The following is a 16,723-nucleotide window of genomic DNA, read 5'->3' as shown; positions in this document are numbered from 1 at the left end:
GAGAGAGAGAGGAGAGAGAGAGACAGAGAGAGAGAGAGAGAGAGGAGAGAGAGGGGTCTGGATAACCTGATAGCCACTATTTGGATGAAGCCTTGCTTTTTACAGGGAATTGGTCAATGTTTGCTTGATGCCTGATGAGAAGAGCCCTTATGAATACTTATCATTTCTCATCTGTCTGCCATGACTTGGGTGTATCCTTTTTGGAAAGCAGGGAGAGTGACCTTTTATTTATAGGCTCATAGGGCTAGAACTGGGAAAGATCTCAGAAGTCTCCCAGCCCCAGGAAACTGTGGTCCATAAGCATGTAACAATATCGGTCAGTCCCACCCCCTTCCTTCTTCATTTTACTGGGAAAAACTGAGGCCTCAACAAGGCAGTTGTTTGTCCAAGGTCACACAGTTAAGATTATCCCTGTTCTCCAGCCATGAACTCCTACTCTCCTGGGATGATCTCTTGGAAGAATCCGCCCCACACTTTTTTTCCTTGTTCTCATCTTTCTTCCCCTCCCCAAGCCCCTGAATCAGAGACCCCCGGACTTGGCTGAGGCCAGCAGGTGTTGGCAAGAGTTAGAATGGATTTATGGTTGGGAGAGAAGCCTCTGTTTCTTTTCTTGTTGATTTTTTTTGCTTGTTCCCCTCCCCACTGTGATCAGATTAACCCCAGGGCAGGAAGCTGGTCTCTGGCCAGACCTGTCTGATGGGGGCCCCACTCTCTGGGGGCCCCCTCCCAGCAGCCCTGGAACTGACCAGGGGACAGGGGAAGATGACAAATAGAGGCTGGGGCTAACCCACAGATTTCCCCCTAGTCTTTTAATAAAAAAATCCAGGCTGCAGGCTTCCACCATCCATCTTTTATTCTTTGTTCTCTCAAGGCAAGCCGGGTAAACTCAATTCATTCTCAGACTTTGAAAGTTCCTTCTTTTCTCTCTCTCTCTCTCTCTTTTCCCCCTCCTGTCACATTTTCCTTTATCTAAATCCTAGGCTCTGAAAGGGTCTATCGACAGCTGCAAAGGAGTTATCTGGCAGAGGAGACCTTCTCGGAGGCGCAGGCCTTAGATAAGGGGCCTTATCGGCCCCTGATGTCAGAGAAGGTGCCAGAGCATTCTATCACTGAGGCTTTAGACACCCCCTCCTTTTTTTTTTTATTAAAGTCACAAAGACCTTGGGCTTATAAATAGTCCGATTTGGAGATACGGTTTCAAAATTAGCAGCAGCTTCCCAGGGCAATCCTCTCCCCTAGGATTAAGGAGGGGGCAAGCACAGACTGATGGGGGCCCTCCTTGGGCTTGGGAGGAGAGAAGAGGGTCTGATGGGGTGGGGGTGGGAGGTGGCTAGGTTTCCCAGACATCATTGGTGTGGGGTTGGGGAGGGGCAATGGCATCCGATAAACCTCAGGTTCAGACCCAGGCTCATTTTTGAGATAGCCACATGACCTTGGGCAAGAGGAGAAGCTACTTAGATATGACAACTGGTGATTTTGGTTCAAATCCCACCCAGGCCCCTTGTGACCCCTATGACCTTGAGCATCTGTTGATCCAGGCATCTGTTGAGGCCAGTTTCCTCCCCAAAATGGGGGGAAAGTATTGAATTAGATGGCCCCTTCCAGCTCTGAGTGTGTGATCTGATCACCCAAACCCATTTCTCCTCACCTATAAAATGAAAGGGGTGGGCAGGGTGGCCTCTGAAGACTCTCTGAAGCCCTTCCTGGGCTTCAGTCTCTTCCTCTGTGTAATGAGGGGGTTGGACATGATGAATCCCAAGGTTCTTTCCAGCTCCAAGTCTAGAAGCTTACAGTTCTTGGCAAATCACTTGACTTTGGCCGCTTCTTGGATCTCAGTTTCCCATTTGTCCCAGGGGCTAGGCAATCGAACCTGTCCACCTGCCCAATGGGGAACAAAGTACCAGTGGAAACACCAAAGAAGCCTGGGAAGGACTTTTGAGGACATTAAAGGGAGTTATTATTGTTCAGAAGATGGTGGATTCTCCTCTGAAACCCCCATCCCATGTGGCTCTTCCTATAAGGGACTAACCTCAAAGACCACTTGGGGAGGGGACAAGCTCTGTGCTAGAGAGGCCTCACAAGGACTCGTGCATCAGGTGGCCAGGAGCCAGCTCTGCCACTGTCATGGACAAGCTGACCTCAGCTGGTACATGGGACATGACTGTTCCCTTAGGCCCCTCAAATATATGCATTGTACAGCTATAGCCTTCCTCTCGGTAGCCCTGGACGCCGCTGACCACCTTCTCCTCTTGGATACTCTGAGTCTGGAGGAGAGAGTGGGGCTGGTGACTTTGCCAGTCTGCTGCACTTAAATCCAAGTCACTGGAAAGTCAGAACATCCCCCTCCTGATGTCATTGGTCCCTTTCCAAAACGAAGGACCAATAACTTTCTCCTCTGAATTTCTAGGCTCTGGCCTCTCCTGACTGGCCTCCTAGATGTCTGATCAGTCCTTCCGTTCTCCTTTGCTGATCATAAGTCATGTTACATCCACTCACCTCGAAGGGGTTGTCTTAAACCTGCTTTCCTCTCTCTCTCTCTCTCTCTCTCTCTCTCTCCCCTCTGTCTCTCTCCCCCCTCCCTCCCTCACTCTCTCTCTCCCTCCCTTCCTCTCTATCTCTCTCTCTCCTTAACCCTCCCTCCCTCTGTCTCTCTGTCTCTGTCTCTCTCCCACATGCACACACACATTCTCTTACTCTCTCCCCCTTCCTCTCCCTCTCTGTCTGTCTCTCTCTCTCTCTCTGTCTCTCTCACCACCCCACATTACTTTAATTTCACTCTCCATTCTGATAACTCTCAGATCTCTCTATCTGGTCTCAGGCAGTCTTCTGAACCCACCAGATGGCTATTTTGATATTCCAAACCAGAAGTCCCAGTGGCATCTCAAACCCAGAAGGTCCGAAGAGAACTTAGTCTCTTTTTTTTTGGAGGGCAATTGGGGTTAAGTGACTTGCCCAAGGTAATACAGCTAGTTTGTGTTTGTGTTTGTGTTTGTGTGTGTGTGTGTGTGTGTGTGTTAAGTGTCTGAGGCAGGATTGGAACTTGGGTACTCCTGACTCCAGGGCCAGTGCTCTATTCACTGCGCCACCTAGCTGCCCCTTAGTCTCCTTCTTCCCCAAACCTTCCCCTCTTCCAAACTTCTCTGTTACTGTCAGAGATATGCCAGGCTCATCCTCTATCCTCTCATTCACCACAAATAGCCAATCAATGACCAGATCTTGTTGCTTCTACCCCCAAACATCTCATCTGTGCCCCCTTCTTCCACTCCCAGAGGGACCTCACCTTGCCTCTTTCCTTGCCTGTTCTCTGGTCTCTCTGCCTCAGTGTTCTCCCCCTCTAGTCCATCCTTCACACAGGTGTAGAGTGGTTTTCCTGGTGTGATCATGTCATGTCTCATCTCCCACCTCCAGGCCTTTGTACTGGCTAAACCCAGTTTCCTCCCCAGTAAAACAAGAGGAAGGTATTGAATTAGTTGACCCCTTCCAGCTCTGAGTGTATGCTCTGATCATCCTAACCCATTTCTCCACATCTGTAGTGCACTCCTATCTCACCTTCTCTCAGGATCCCCGATTTTCCTTCAAGATTCAGTCCAAGAGCTGTCTTCTTCCTGAAGACTTTCCTGGGACCTCCCCACACCCCCAAACTGCCTCATGTATCACCTTTATATCCTCATGCCTATAGACATTAGTACAGAGAGAACGTTGGAATGTGAGCTCCTTGAGGACAAGACTTGATTCATGTTTGTCTTTTAGCCCCTGCACTTGGCACGGTGCCTTGGACCTAGCAAGCCCTTAATAACTGCTCACAGTTGGAGATTCAAACCACAACCAAAGCCCAGGCTGTTCTCAGAGAGCTTCTGTTCAGTCGAGAAGTATGTATTAAGTGCTTAATGTTTGCCAAATTCTGTGTTAATTGTTGGGAACACAAAGACAGAGAAAAACAGTCCCTGTCCTCAAAGGGTTTCCATTCTAGGAAATCCCCCTGGGTTTCATTACCATCCATCTGTCCACTTATTTATTGATTCATTCCCCAAGACTACTGTGTGCCAGACACTAAGGATCAGAGCCTGCTCCCTCAGCTCCAAGGAAATGACGGGGTTCCAGCTGTGGCTGCAGGGCTCCTGGCAGACCTGCCTGACCCCATGCGCGTTCGTGCAATCGTTCATTCATTCACTCAGCACCCAGCAAGCTCCTACTAAGGTTCTACTGCTCACCATGCTCCCAGATAGCTGGGGACTGAGCAGCTGCTTGGGGGGATAGCCCACTACTATTGTCTCTTTCTCTTCACTCCCCCCATACAGAAAAAAACCTACCACAGGCCACCAGCCACATGCTTGTCTTTTCTCTGAGGATGGGGAGTGATCTGGGCAATATCCAAGAGCTCGTGGCAACTCTGGACACAGCCCTTCGACCCCAGGGGTTACATGGTAGTATTGGAGACTGATGTCATTTCTCCTCTGCGACCCTCAGTCTCCTCCTCTAGAGAAATGAGAGCAGGGCTCTGAACCTTCTTTGTGTCATGGACCCCTTTGGGAATGGGTGAAGCCCTCCTCGGGATCATGCTTTTAAATGCATAAAATAAAATGTCTAGGGTTCCAAAGGAAACCAATTAATCTGAAATAGTTTTCAAACTCATGGACCCCAATTTAAGAAGCCCTGGACTAGACTAAAAGACCTCTGAGCTACCTCCTCCCAGCCCTGACATCCCCTGTTTTGAGGCCCTCCCAACCCTGACATCCCCTGTTCTGAGGCCTTCCCAGCTCTGACATCCCCTGTTCCAAGACCCCTCTCTCAGCTTTGGCATCCCCTGTTCTAAGGCCCCTCCCAGCTCTGCCGTCCCCTGTTCTCAGGCCTTCCCAGCTCTGACATCCACTGTTCTAAGGCCCCTCCCAGCTCTGACATCCCCTGTTCCAAGACCCCTCTCTCAGCTTTGGCATCCCCTGTTCTAAGGCCCCTCCCAGCTCTGCCGTCCCCTGTTCTCAGGCTCTCCCCAGTGTTGCTAGGATCCCAAGATCCTGTCCCTGCCGGCCTTCTTCAGGGGAGGGAAGGCGAGGGAGGTGACGGGATATAAGAATCAATACGGGCCACCTTTCTGCAGCACTTGATGAAATGGTTTCTTCTGTGCGAGCCTGTGACATTCAGTTAATGCTCATCTTGTTACTCCCATTCTAATAACCTGTGAAGCTGAGGCTGTGGGAGGAAGCAGCCCAGGCGGCAGGCCCCAGGCGGCAGGCCCCAGGCAGCAGGCCCCAGAGCCCCAGGCCCCAGGCCCCGGGCCCCAGGCCCCAGGCCCCAGGCCGCAGGCCCCAGAGCCCCAGGCCCCAGGCCGCAGGCCCCAGGCCCCAGGCCTCAGGCCCCAGGCCCCAGAGCCCCAGGCCCCAGGCCCCAGGCAGCAGGCCCCAGGCCCCAGAGCCGAACTGTGTTCTGGAGCTCGACTGAATCAGGAACGTGAAGAAAGGCCTTGGGCGGCCAGAGAGAGGAGCCCGGAGCCTGGGACGGTTCAAAGGAAAATGCATTGACTCCCACCTCCCAGGATGGGCTAGCAAAACTGCTGAGCCCATCTCTGCTCAAGGGAAAGAGCCCAAGCATCTGGAGCTAAATCGGATCCTGCTGATTGGAATTAGTGCCCATGCAGATGGAGCTAACTAAGCCTGCCCGAGGCTGGGGCCGTCAGCTAATGGGAAGGGCCTGGCACAGCAGCATTCACCAAAGGCCCCCAGGGGAGGAAAAGCCAGGCAGGGCTCTCCCCACCCCGCCTCCCTAGAGCAAGAGGTCAAGGGGATGACCCCAGTGGCCTCCAAGTGCAGGCTATCTGGCCACTGTGGAGCTGCTGCAAGCTTCTGGATCTCTCTGGGCCTGTTTCTTTATCTTGAGTGTAAGTGGGAGGTGTGGATTAGATCATCTCTGAGGCCCCTCCCAGCCCTGACATCCCCTGTTCTGAGGCCCCTCCCAGCCCTGATATCCCCTGTTTTCAGGACCTTCCCAGCTCTGACATCCCCTGTCCTGAAGCCCCTCCCAGCTCAGATGTTTTGTGGTTCTATGAATAGCTCTGTGATGGGAAACATGGGTTCTATGTGTCTATGCAGGTCCCAACCTGCCCTGTGTCTCTACAGTAACAATAAGTCTAGGTACCTGACATCCAGATGGTACTGCAATAAACACACACATATGTATGTATATGTGTCTGTGTACAAATATATAAAAATCAGTCTCATTTGATCCTCACAGTAACCTGTGCCAGATAGGTACAAACTGTATTCCCATTTTACAGATAAGAAAACTGAGGTTCATCAAAGCTAAGGGACTTGCCTAGGGTTGTCCAGGGAGTGTCTGAGGTGGGACTCAAAGCCAGGGCTTCCTGACTCCCTCGTTCAGGCCTCTGGCCACTGTGCCATTCTAGTCCAGGAGTGGTCAGGCAGGCTGGCCCTAATGGCCCAATGCCATCTCTTAAGACTCCAGGTGGGGCTGTGTGCTCAGCCAAACAGATTGGGCAGCCAGGATTCCAGAATCACAGGATGGCAGGGTTGGAGGCTAACTTGCTATTTCCCAATTGAGGAAACTGAGCCCCAGACTTGAAAAGTGATTGGCCCAAAGTCACACAGTCAGCTAGGACACTAGAGCAGCATGTGTTGGTGTCCGAGATCTTGAGATCAGATCCTGTTTCTGCTATGCCCTCCTTGTGTGATCTTAGGTAAGTGGGTCAGAGCCTTCCTCCTCTGCTTCCCAGCTATGTTCATGTATGTGTGTATGCATGTGCGCATATGTACACATGTGTGAGTGGGGGGGGTAGGTGTGTGAAAAGTGCTGTATCAATAGTAATGATCATCAGAGACTTCAGAGGTCCTAAACCCTTCACACACACAATGTCTTCACCCTCTGAACCAGAGACTGATTATCCCCATTGTGCAGGGGAGAAAACTGAGTTTCAGAGTGGTTAAGTAGGTTGTCCGGGGTCACAAAGCTGACTCTGAAATCTAGGACCTGCGTGTGGGGTGTATGTGTGTTGTGTGTGTATGTAGGTGAGAGGCCTTGTACTGACCAAAATCACAACAGCCTGGGAAGGTAGATAGAGACAGTTAAAGACAAGCTTTGACTGAGTGCCTGCTGTATGTTCCAAGAGCTGCGGCCCAGGCCAAGTCACTCGGGCTCTCCCCAACCCAGGCAATTCTACATCTCCAAATTATAGAGAAAGTGCTTTGCTGGAGCAAGTTTCCTCTTTGAAAGTTCCTGATGTTGATGAAATCATTGGCAGAGCACCCCCCCCCCAAAAAAAAACGCAAAATACTTGGCATTTAGAGTCCTTTATAGTTTGCAAAGCACTTTGGAGAAGTTAGATTAATAAATGCTTATTGATGGAGTGAGGGTTTCCCATTTTATGCATGAGGAAACTGAGGCTCATAGAGGTGGTGACACCTGGGATTGCTCGGCTAGCAAATGTGGACTCTGAGCCCCCATTCTCTCCTTCCTGCAACAAATGTCAGAGGTGAGCTCTGAGCCCTCATTCTCTCTTTCCTCCTGACAAATGTCAGAGGTGAGCTCTGAGCCCTCATTCTCTTTCCTCCTGACAAATGTCAGAGGTGGGCTCCCCCATTCTCTCCTTCCCACAAATGTCAGAGGTGAACTCTGAGCCCCCATTCTCTCCTTCCTCCTACAAATGTCAGAGGTGAGCTCTGAGCCCCCATTCTCTCCTTTCTGCAACAAATGTCAGAGGTGAGCTCTGAGCCCCCATTCTCTCCTTTCTGCAACAAATGTCAGAGGTGAGCTCTGAGCCCCCATTCTTTTCTTCCTGAAACAAATGTCAGAGGTGAGCTCTGAGCCCCCATTCTCTCTTTCCTCCTGACAAATATCAGAGGTGAGCTCCGAGCCTCCATTCTCTCCTGCCTTTTAACCGAATATCTGAGTACACGTGTGTTTTTTTGGGGGGCCCCTCTCTAATGCATCGAGGCTGCCTGGACTTGTGTACAGGGGCTCACTCAAACTGAAGCTCGATTACCCTCTCGAGTCCCCCGAGGACAGGCTCTCCATTCCCCGCAGTCAAGTGCATTCATCCTTTCACTAAGCAGCGCTTCATTCCTTTTTTAAACTGTATAATTTCTGCCTGATTGTAATGGCATATTTTAAAATTACCAGAAATCAAAGCCGGAAAATGGATACTGTGGCTTTTATTGCCAGCCCGAGCTGCATTAACACAGCCTGTAATGTGGGGAATAAAAACAGCCCCTCCTCCTTCTTCCCTCCCTCCTTTTTTTTTTTTTTTTTTGGAGACAGTAATAGGAGAAAATTGGTTTTGAAACTGAATAAAAGTCCCTTTCAGAGGAAATCATTTCTTTCACGGCACCTTTGCTGAAAATAAAATAGGGATAATGAAAGGTAGTTCTGTGATTGTCTTTCATTGCTGGCGAGTGAGCGAGCGGGGCTAGGACAGATGGAAGCCGCAGCCCGTCCGTCTCGGCTCGTCTCGGGCTCGGGAAATACAAGATTGCAATAATTGCCTCGTAACAAGGAGCTTGTTGTGAAATTAGTATCTTAAGGAAGTCGTGGAAAAAAAGGCTTTTCCTCATGAATACTTCATTATTAGCAGAGAGCCCCACAATTTCAGGCTGCAGACACCTGTTTAGTATTAAATAACTTTGCTTTCTTTCCCCATCCCCGCCCCCCCTTCCCACTCCCCACTTTTCTTTTTACCCAAAGCTAGGATGATGTTTACGGAGCTCTGCTGTTGGGAATGCCGAGTTTTCAATTTCCCTCATTCATTGGAGCTTTGGGTGGGGAAGAGGGAGACGGGCTGAGCCCCTGGGGGGCTTGGGGAAGGGGCTTTCAGAACTTACCACACAGAGATGTGGCTAGGAATCCCTGTATCTAGGCAGGGGTGGGCAACCTGCAGCCTCCAGGTCACATGTGACCCTCTAGGTCCTCAATGACAGAATCTAAACTTCACAGAACAAATCCCCTTAATAAAAGGATTTGTTCTATAACACTTGGACTCGGTCAAAAGGCCTCACACAAGGACCTAGAAGGCTACCTGTGGCCTGGAGGCCGCAGGTTCCCCAATTCTGAAACTGAATTAATTCTGAAAGGGGCAGGTGGGGTGGCTAATGGCCCATACAGCAATCCCAGGAGACTTGGTCTTCGTGAGGGGTTCAGGTAAAGGAAGAGACACATCCCTTCTCCCTGGCTTGCTACCCCTGCAGGCCAGGGGAGAAGCACAAAGTACAGGGATGTCAGTCTCCAGATGTCTGTGCAAAGGAAGTGCTCCCTTGCCCTGGATGTCAGAACATGGGGCAAAGCCCCAGGCATCCCACCCTAGTTACATTTGGGCCACCAGTAATACCTTCAGTGTTTGCAAAAGCAGCATCGCCAGGCCTTGAACATAAGACTTAGAGCCAAAAAGGGACCTCTGATATCACTTAGTTCACTCCCTCAACTTATGAATGGGGAAACTGAGTCACGGGGAGGGGAAGCAATTTGTGCAAGCTCACCCAGAATTTAAATCCAGGCCCTCTGCCTCCCATCCAACCCCCTTCCACCAGACTGAGGTCCCTGCAGATTGGATATCAGAATCATGGCACTGAAAGGGTCCTGGGAGGCCGTCAGGCCTAATCTCATTTTACAGGTGAGCAAAGTTCCATCAAACAGATAGCAAGACAGGATTCGAACTTGTGTCTTCCTGAACTCATTGATTAGATGCTTAATGAAAGACAGAATAAGTGAATGAATGAAAATGCCTTCGGTCCTAAGTCTTGGCTCATCCAGGGGCTAGGCTGGTTGCCAGCCTTCATCATTCTCCTTCCCAGTCTATCAGGGAGATCAGAAGAACTCTATTCCAGTGCTGGGTTCAGGTCACACAAGACCTTCTTGTTATTAATAACAGTAATGACACATCAGGATTGTGTGCAGAGGGTCTGGGGGTCTTCAAAGCACTTTCCTACCCATTCCCTTATTTGACCCCTTGCAATAAGCTTATGATGTAGCTCAGGGTATTATTAGGCCCACTTTACAGATGACGACACTGAGGCCCAGAGAGGTTGCAACTTGCCTTCCATCACACACATACACACATCTAATTAGCAGCCAAGCCCAAACTAGAACTCAAATCTCCCAACCCAGGGCTGGCTCTCTGGACTGGCAAGTGGAGACATGCCCAGTGGGCGGCCTGGGACTCCCGCAGCCAGCCTACCCATGGACGGTCTTCCAGCACTGATGTCTGTGAGTCAGGACCTGGAGGGAGGTCAGGAAGTCCCCCCCCTACCCCCCCCCCGCCTCATGCACCTCCCCCAGCAGAATGGGAAATGCTTCTGGACTTGACAAACTCTCAGACCTGTTTCCTCATTCATTAAAGTCCCTTCTAAAGTGGCTTCCAAATCTTAGTCTGTGATCTGGAGCTTTCTAGTCCCACCCCCTCATTTTAACAGATGAGGAAACCGAGGCCACACAAGCATCTTCAGGCTGAACTGAGATTCGAACCCAGGCCTTCTAGCTCTAAGCCCAGTGCTCTCTTCCAGAGACATGGAGCCCTTCCCTCACACCTGCATCTCTCATATCTATATCATACCTATTTCCTGTGTCCTCACCATACCTACCCTTGGCAAGCTAGGTGGCACCATAAATAGAGAGCTGAGCCTGGAGTCAGAAGGACCTGAGTTCAAATCCTGCCTCAGACACTTAGCAGCTGTGTGACCCTGGGCAAGTCACTTCACCTATCTACTTTAGTTTCCTCACCTCTAAAATGAGCTGGAGAAGGAAATGGCAAATCATTCCAGTATCTCTGCCAAGAAAACCCCAAATGGGGTCCTGGTATGACTTAAATGACTGAACAAAAGCCTCCCCTCAACCCTTGAGATAGTACAAGTCTCCCTAAGTCATTCAACAAATCCAACCATTCCATAAACGTGGTAAATACCTACTGTATGTATGTTCTCCTGGAATAAGAGAAAGGGGTCAAAGAGGACTGGCTGCCCAGTGCGTCCCTCACAGATGGAAGGCCGTGCCCCAGTGACCTCAGCATGGGATTTTGCCAAGCCCTGGCCACCATGATGGTCTCCATGGAAGCCCCAGCTAGTGGCCTGATCCTCAGGGAATTGTCCCCACCTGCTTGAGAGGAGATTGTTCAAGCTAAGCCCCAGTCTCTGGACCGACCTTCTTGGTCCTCTGATGAGATGCCAGCCTGGGACCCATTGCTCCTCAGCCTGGAGGCAAACACTCCCTGTTCTCCACATTGTCTCTGATCCAGGCCCCCTGGCCCACTTTACCATCCTTCCAACTGGGCAGACACTTTATCTTCTTCCTGCCTCCCTGGAGTCCTCCAGGATGCCTTTGGGGTCCCCTCTGATCGCTCCCATCCTCACTGCCAGGACCTGCCCTCTGGCCTCACCTCCAACTTGCGCTGTTTCCATGGGTCTCCCCAGTTAGACTGTGAGCTCCCTGAGGCCAGGGACCAGGTTTGTTTGGGGCTTTTTTGCCTTTCTTACCCCATACTTAACACAGTGCCTGGCCCAGAGTAAGCCCTCAAGAAATGGTTGTTGAATGAAGGAATAAAGGAATGAATGGATTAGTGAGTGAATGAATGAAGGAAGAGTGAGTGAGTGAATGAATGGTGCAAGAAGGCTTGTGCCATCCCAAGGGCTGACTCCGGGTGAAGTGGGAAGGTGTGAGTTATACCGGTTGCTGAGGCAGCTAGGTGGTCCCATGCACAGAATGCTGGACTTGGAGGCGGTCAGGAGGGAGGGAGGGGGCAGAACTTCCTTCTGTGAAGCACCTACTACATGCTAAACATTTCATAAATGCGATCTCCTTTGATCCTCACAATGACCCTATTTTTATCCCCATTTTACAGTTCAGGAAACTGAGGCAGATAAAGATTAAGTGACTAGCTCAGGGTTGTGAAGCTAAGTGTCGGAGTTTGACTTGTAGCTCAGGGCTCCCTTTCTCCAAGTGGGTGTCCAGTCACTGCCTCAGAATCTTGGGGTGCAGGAGAGAGAGGGCTGAGTTTAGATTCAGAGGGCCTGGCTCTGTGGGGGGCTCTGACAAGACCCTGCCCCTCTCTGGGTGTCAGCTCAGACCTCTCTGAAGATAGACAGGGCAGGCTCCAAGACAGCCAAGGCCCCTCCTGGCGCCATCCGCCTTGCTCCCCTCCCTAGGCACTGAGATCCTGGGCTGCCCTTGTCTGGGGCCGTTTCACCCAGAGAGCCGTGCCTCTGTAACGTGTGCTCACACATTGTCTTGTCCAGAGTAGGGATCCATGGCGATGACCCTTCCACTCTCCTTCCCTCCCTTCTCCCCTGCCCAGCAGCCCAGAGGTGTGGGGCCCAGCCTGCGGCTGTCAGGAGGCTTTAGTCTTGGACCAGGATTCACTCTATGGCCAGGGTGAGGGCTCACAGGGTCAGGGTTCAGACTTCGACCCTTCGCAGTCACTTAAGTCTCTGCTTTAGCCGTGCAATGTGACACTACTTGCTGGCTGGATAATTTGGACAAATGACTTACCTGCTCTCAGCCTCAATTTCCTCAACTGTAAAATGGGTATGATAATAATAATACATACCTCTTAGAGTTATTGTTGTAAAGAGCTTGGCCAGCCTTAAAGTGCCGTATAAACACTAGTCATTGTGAGAGGGGTGATGGGTTGGGGTGGGCATAAGATCGAGTGAAGGTCAAATGTTGGTATGCCAGGGTTTGGGGAATGTGCCTCCTTGTGTGTCTGTGTGGGCAAAGGAGGGGACCTCAGAGCTGGGCTCTGGCTTCAAAGTGGGGAGGCCAGGGTGTCTGGTCAACAACCCCCCTTCGGGTCCCTCCCCCCAGCCCTTTCACCATTGCAGAACTCACTCCTTCCAGCTGGAGAAAAGCTGTGGTCAGTCATGGGGCACTGAAGGCCAAGACAGGGCTGGGTTTGCCCAGGCCTCTGCCTCCCCTGGGAGGCTCCAAAGAGATCATTCCAGAAGTCAGTCAAAGCTGCTGGGTTGGCGGGACAGCTGGGAATGTGTGCCTTCCTGACCAGCTCCCTGGGAGAAACACTGAGCTCCAAATGTACAGACCATTAGACCACTGGCACAGCTGACATGGGTCTGCTCTGGGCTGCTGACTCTGGACCTGAACTGCTCTCTTTCTCCCTCTCTCTGTTCTCTGTCTGTCCCTTTCTCCTTCTCTGTCTCTCTCTCTCTTCTCTCACTATCTGTCTGTCTGTCCGTCTCTCTCTCTCCCCCTCTCTCCCCCCCCTCTTTGAGTCTCTCTCTCTCTTCTCTTTTCTCTCTCTCTCTCTCTTCTCTCTCTGTCTCTCTTCTTCTCTCTCTCATATACACACAGTAAACCCATTTCTTGGAGTGTATTTCCCCCTTGGCAAGCCCTAGGGCAGATACTACCTTGAGGGACTGGAAGAGTCAGGGCTGGGGGTAGGGGAATTGTGGAAAGAGCCCTGGCTTTGGCCGAAGAAAGGCCTGGATTTGAACCCTGTCCTTGACACTAGCCCTGTGGCCGGGGCACCTGACTCTCCCCATCTCTTAGACGGAGACAATAGGAAGGATAAGGACTTGAATCTATGGCAGATCCACAGCATTGCCGGGTCCGTGGATCCTGAGTCCTGCCCACAAGCCGGCCTTCATTGTCAGCCCCGTTCTAAGAGACAGAGATGTAGGTTCAGAGAAGTCCGGGTCTCCCAGCCTTTCCCTTTCCTAGGGTCAGCCGGCAAGCTGACCTACAGAGTCCCTATTATGTGCAAGCTGGAGGAGGGGGGGAGGGGGAGGAGCAGGGGTGGGGCAGGGACCTTTGGCCTCGAGGCCACAGGTTCCCCACCTCTGTGCTAGGCAGAGGCAAAGGAGAGGGAAAGCCCCACTCTGATGGGGAAACACACACACATAATGCAACACACAATGATTGCCTTACTTCTGTGGCCTCAGTTTTCTCATCTGCGTGATGGGAGGGCTGGGCGAGGTGACCCCAAAGATCTCTTTAGGCCCCAGGGAGTGAGTGTCTTGTGTTCTCCCAGTTTGAGCTGAACTAGAAATGTCTCTCCTCACTCCCCTGGCTGAGGCGGCAGCCCTCCACTGACCAGCTCTTCCTTTGCTTTGCAGTGGGACAGAACACTGTGAGCCTCGGGCCCCACCTCCCCTTCCACCATGCTGGCCTGTCTGCAGCGGACCCAGAATCCACCCCCTCAGCACCTGCCGTGCCCCAACAAGACCCTGGAGCTCCGAAAGTGTAAGTGCCTGGGTTACAGGGAGGCAGAGGGTCAGCCCCTAGCCTGGACAAATCGGCGCTTGAACTCCTTTGGGAGAAATGGTGTCCCGGCATCCCGGCCAGGCCACCTCCAGGGGGAGAGTCTCAGGCCTAGAATTTGAGCCCCTGGGGGCCAAGTCTCTTCTCTGCACCAGCCTGGGAGTCTTCTGACTCTGCCCTTCCCTTTCAGCGTGACTTTGACCTCGTCGTTTGCCTTTTCTGGGGTTCACATTCATCCTTCATAAAATGCAATTAGACTGGATGATTTCTGAGGGAAAGTAGAAGGAGCCTTGAGATGAAGAGGGCCTGGGTTCGAGTTCCAGCTCTGCCTCGCACTTCTTTCCTGGCCTGGGGAAAGTTCCTTACCAGACTGTTTTACCTCATCTGTAAAATGGGGAAGAGCTGGCCTCCTTCACTGGGGGTCCAGGAACTTGCTTCTCTGACACTGGGGCAACTGTCCCTCAATAGAATCTCTTTCTGTTGTCATCATCTGTATTTTAACTCGTGCATTGAAGAGGATGATTCTGAGAAGGGGTTTCTAGGCTTCCCACCAGTGCCAAGGCGTCAATGACGCCATAAACTGAAGGACCCAGGTTAGATGACATCTCTAAACCTTCTCTTCTGTTATTTCTCCCCCGTATATTTGGACACAGCCCATTGCCTGGTGGGAGCTGACTTTCGTCAGTTTTTTCATCTATACATAGGGATAATAGCACTTTACCTTCCTGGGCCCCAGCTTTTTAGGTCCCTTCTGGGCCTAAGGTCTTTGGCCTGTCTGCACTCCAGCAGTCCTAATGGTGAGAGCTGCTGGGGAATGGAATGGAATGGAATGGGGGGGGTAGTTTTTGAGGCTCTGTCCAGTTTAACTGTACCAAGGAGCATGCTGAGAAGTAGAGAAAAGGCAGAGCCTGGAATCAGAATGTCAGAACTGGAGGGCCTTAGACCATAGACCCAGAAGAGCGGAGCTTAGTCTGACAGCTAATAGGTGCCCACTGTGTGCCGGGCACTGGGGGGGGGTACAAAAAGAGGCAAAAGACATGCCCTGCCCTCAACGAGCTTTGCAGATGAAGCTAATGCAAAGAAATTTGCACAGGTGAGCTAAATGCAGGAGAAAGAGGACATGATTAGAGTGAAGGTGCTAGAATTAAAAGCCGTCAGGAAAGGTTTCCTGTAGAAAGAGGGATTGAAGGAAGGTGGGAAGCAGAGGGGGAGGAAGAGCGTTCTGGAGTGGAGGACGGCCAGAGAGAATGCCCAGAGCTGAGAGGTGGAGGGTCCTGCTCAGGGAACAGCTCAGAGGCCGGGGTCACTGCATCAAAGCACATGGTGGGGACGAGGGTGTAGGAAGACAGCGAAGGCTGGAGGACACCGAGCAGTGGATGTTTGCTCCTGGATGGGGAAACGCTGGAGTTTATTGAGTAGGGGGTGACATGATCAGGCCCACACTTCATCACTTTACAGGCTGAATGGAGGATGGAGTGGAGTGGGAGAGACTTGGGGCAGGCAGACCCCCCCCCCAGTAGCTACTACTATAGTCCAGGTGTGAGGTGATGGAGGTCTGCACCAGGGTGAGGGCAGTGCCAGAGGAGAGAAGGGGGTGCAATGGAGAGATGCTGCAAAGGTGACCTAGGCCTTGGCACCACCTTGGATCTGGGGGTGAGAGATAGGGAAGAGCCCAGGCTGACTGCTCACTTGGGAGCCCGAGGGACTGGGAGGCTGGTGTTGGCCTCTAGATTCATAGGGAAGGTAGGAGGGAAAGAGGGTTTGGGGAAAAAAAGAGAGTGAGGTTAAGATATCTACTAGACATCAAATTTGAGATGCCTGGAAGGCCACTGGAAATCTAAGATTGGAGGTTAGCAGAAAGACAGAGACAGGCCAGGCAGATTTGAGAAGCATCCTCATAGAGATGGTCATTAAGTCCATGGGAGCTTCACCAAGTAAAGGAGTATAGAGGGAGACAAGAAGACAGAACCCTGAGGGACACCTGTGGATAGAGGGAGATCTGGCAAAGGACACTGAGAAGGAGCGATCAGAGAGGGAGAAGGAGAAGGAGAGAGAGAGGGAGAGAGACAGAGACAGAGAAAGAGAGGGAGAGAGAGGGAGAGAGAGGAGAGAGGAAGAGGTAGAGAGAGAGGAGAAGGAGAGAGGGAGAGAGAGGAGGGGGGGAGAGAGAGAGGAAAGAGAGAGAGGGAGAGAGAGAGAGAGGGAGAGGGAGAGAGAGAGACAGGGAGGGAGAGAGGAGAGAAAGAGGGAGAGAGACAGAGAGAGGGAGAGAGGAAAGAGAGAGGGAGAGAGAGAGAGGGAGAGAGAGGGAGGGAGAGAGAGGAGAGGGGAAGAGGGAGAGAGAGAGGAGAGGGAGAGAGGGAGAGAGAGAGAGGAAAGAGAGAAAGAGAGGAAAGAGAGAGAGGGAGAGAAAGAGAGGGAGAGGGAGAGAGAGGGAGAAAGAAGGAGAGGGAGAGAGACAGGGAGGGAGAGAGGAGAGAGAGAGACAGAGAGAGGGAGAGAGGAAAGAGAGAGGGAGAGA

The 16,723-nt window shown here is 51.7% G+C and overlaps 1 protein-coding gene across 1 annotated transcript in view; it reads left to right on the top strand.

The window, feature by feature from the left end:
* Positions 1-16,723, top strand: part of FAM222A (family with sequence similarity 222 member A) — a 77,844-nt gene that overhangs the window by 33,523 nt on the left and 27,598 nt on the right. The window contains exon 2 of the mRNA XM_069081484.1: positions 14,058-14,184. Coding sequence (XP_068937585.1) covers positions 14,103-14,184 — 82 coding nt within the window. The 5' untranslated portion in view covers positions 14,058-14,102. The remainder of the gene's footprint in view (positions 1-14,057; positions 14,185-16,723) is intronic.

Source organism: Petaurus breviceps, unplaced genomic scaffold, assembly GCF_028583685.1.
Source record: "Petaurus breviceps papuanus isolate PSGF00001 unplaced genomic scaffold, PetGlider_PUasm1.0 99, whole genome shotgun sequence".
In the NCBI taxonomy this organism is placed as follows: Eukaryota; Metazoa; Chordata; class Mammalia; order Diprotodontia; family Petauridae; genus Petaurus; species Petaurus breviceps.
The sequence above is the reverse complement of the archived record's forward strand: the minus strand, read 5'-3'. Positions and strand labels throughout refer to the sequence as shown.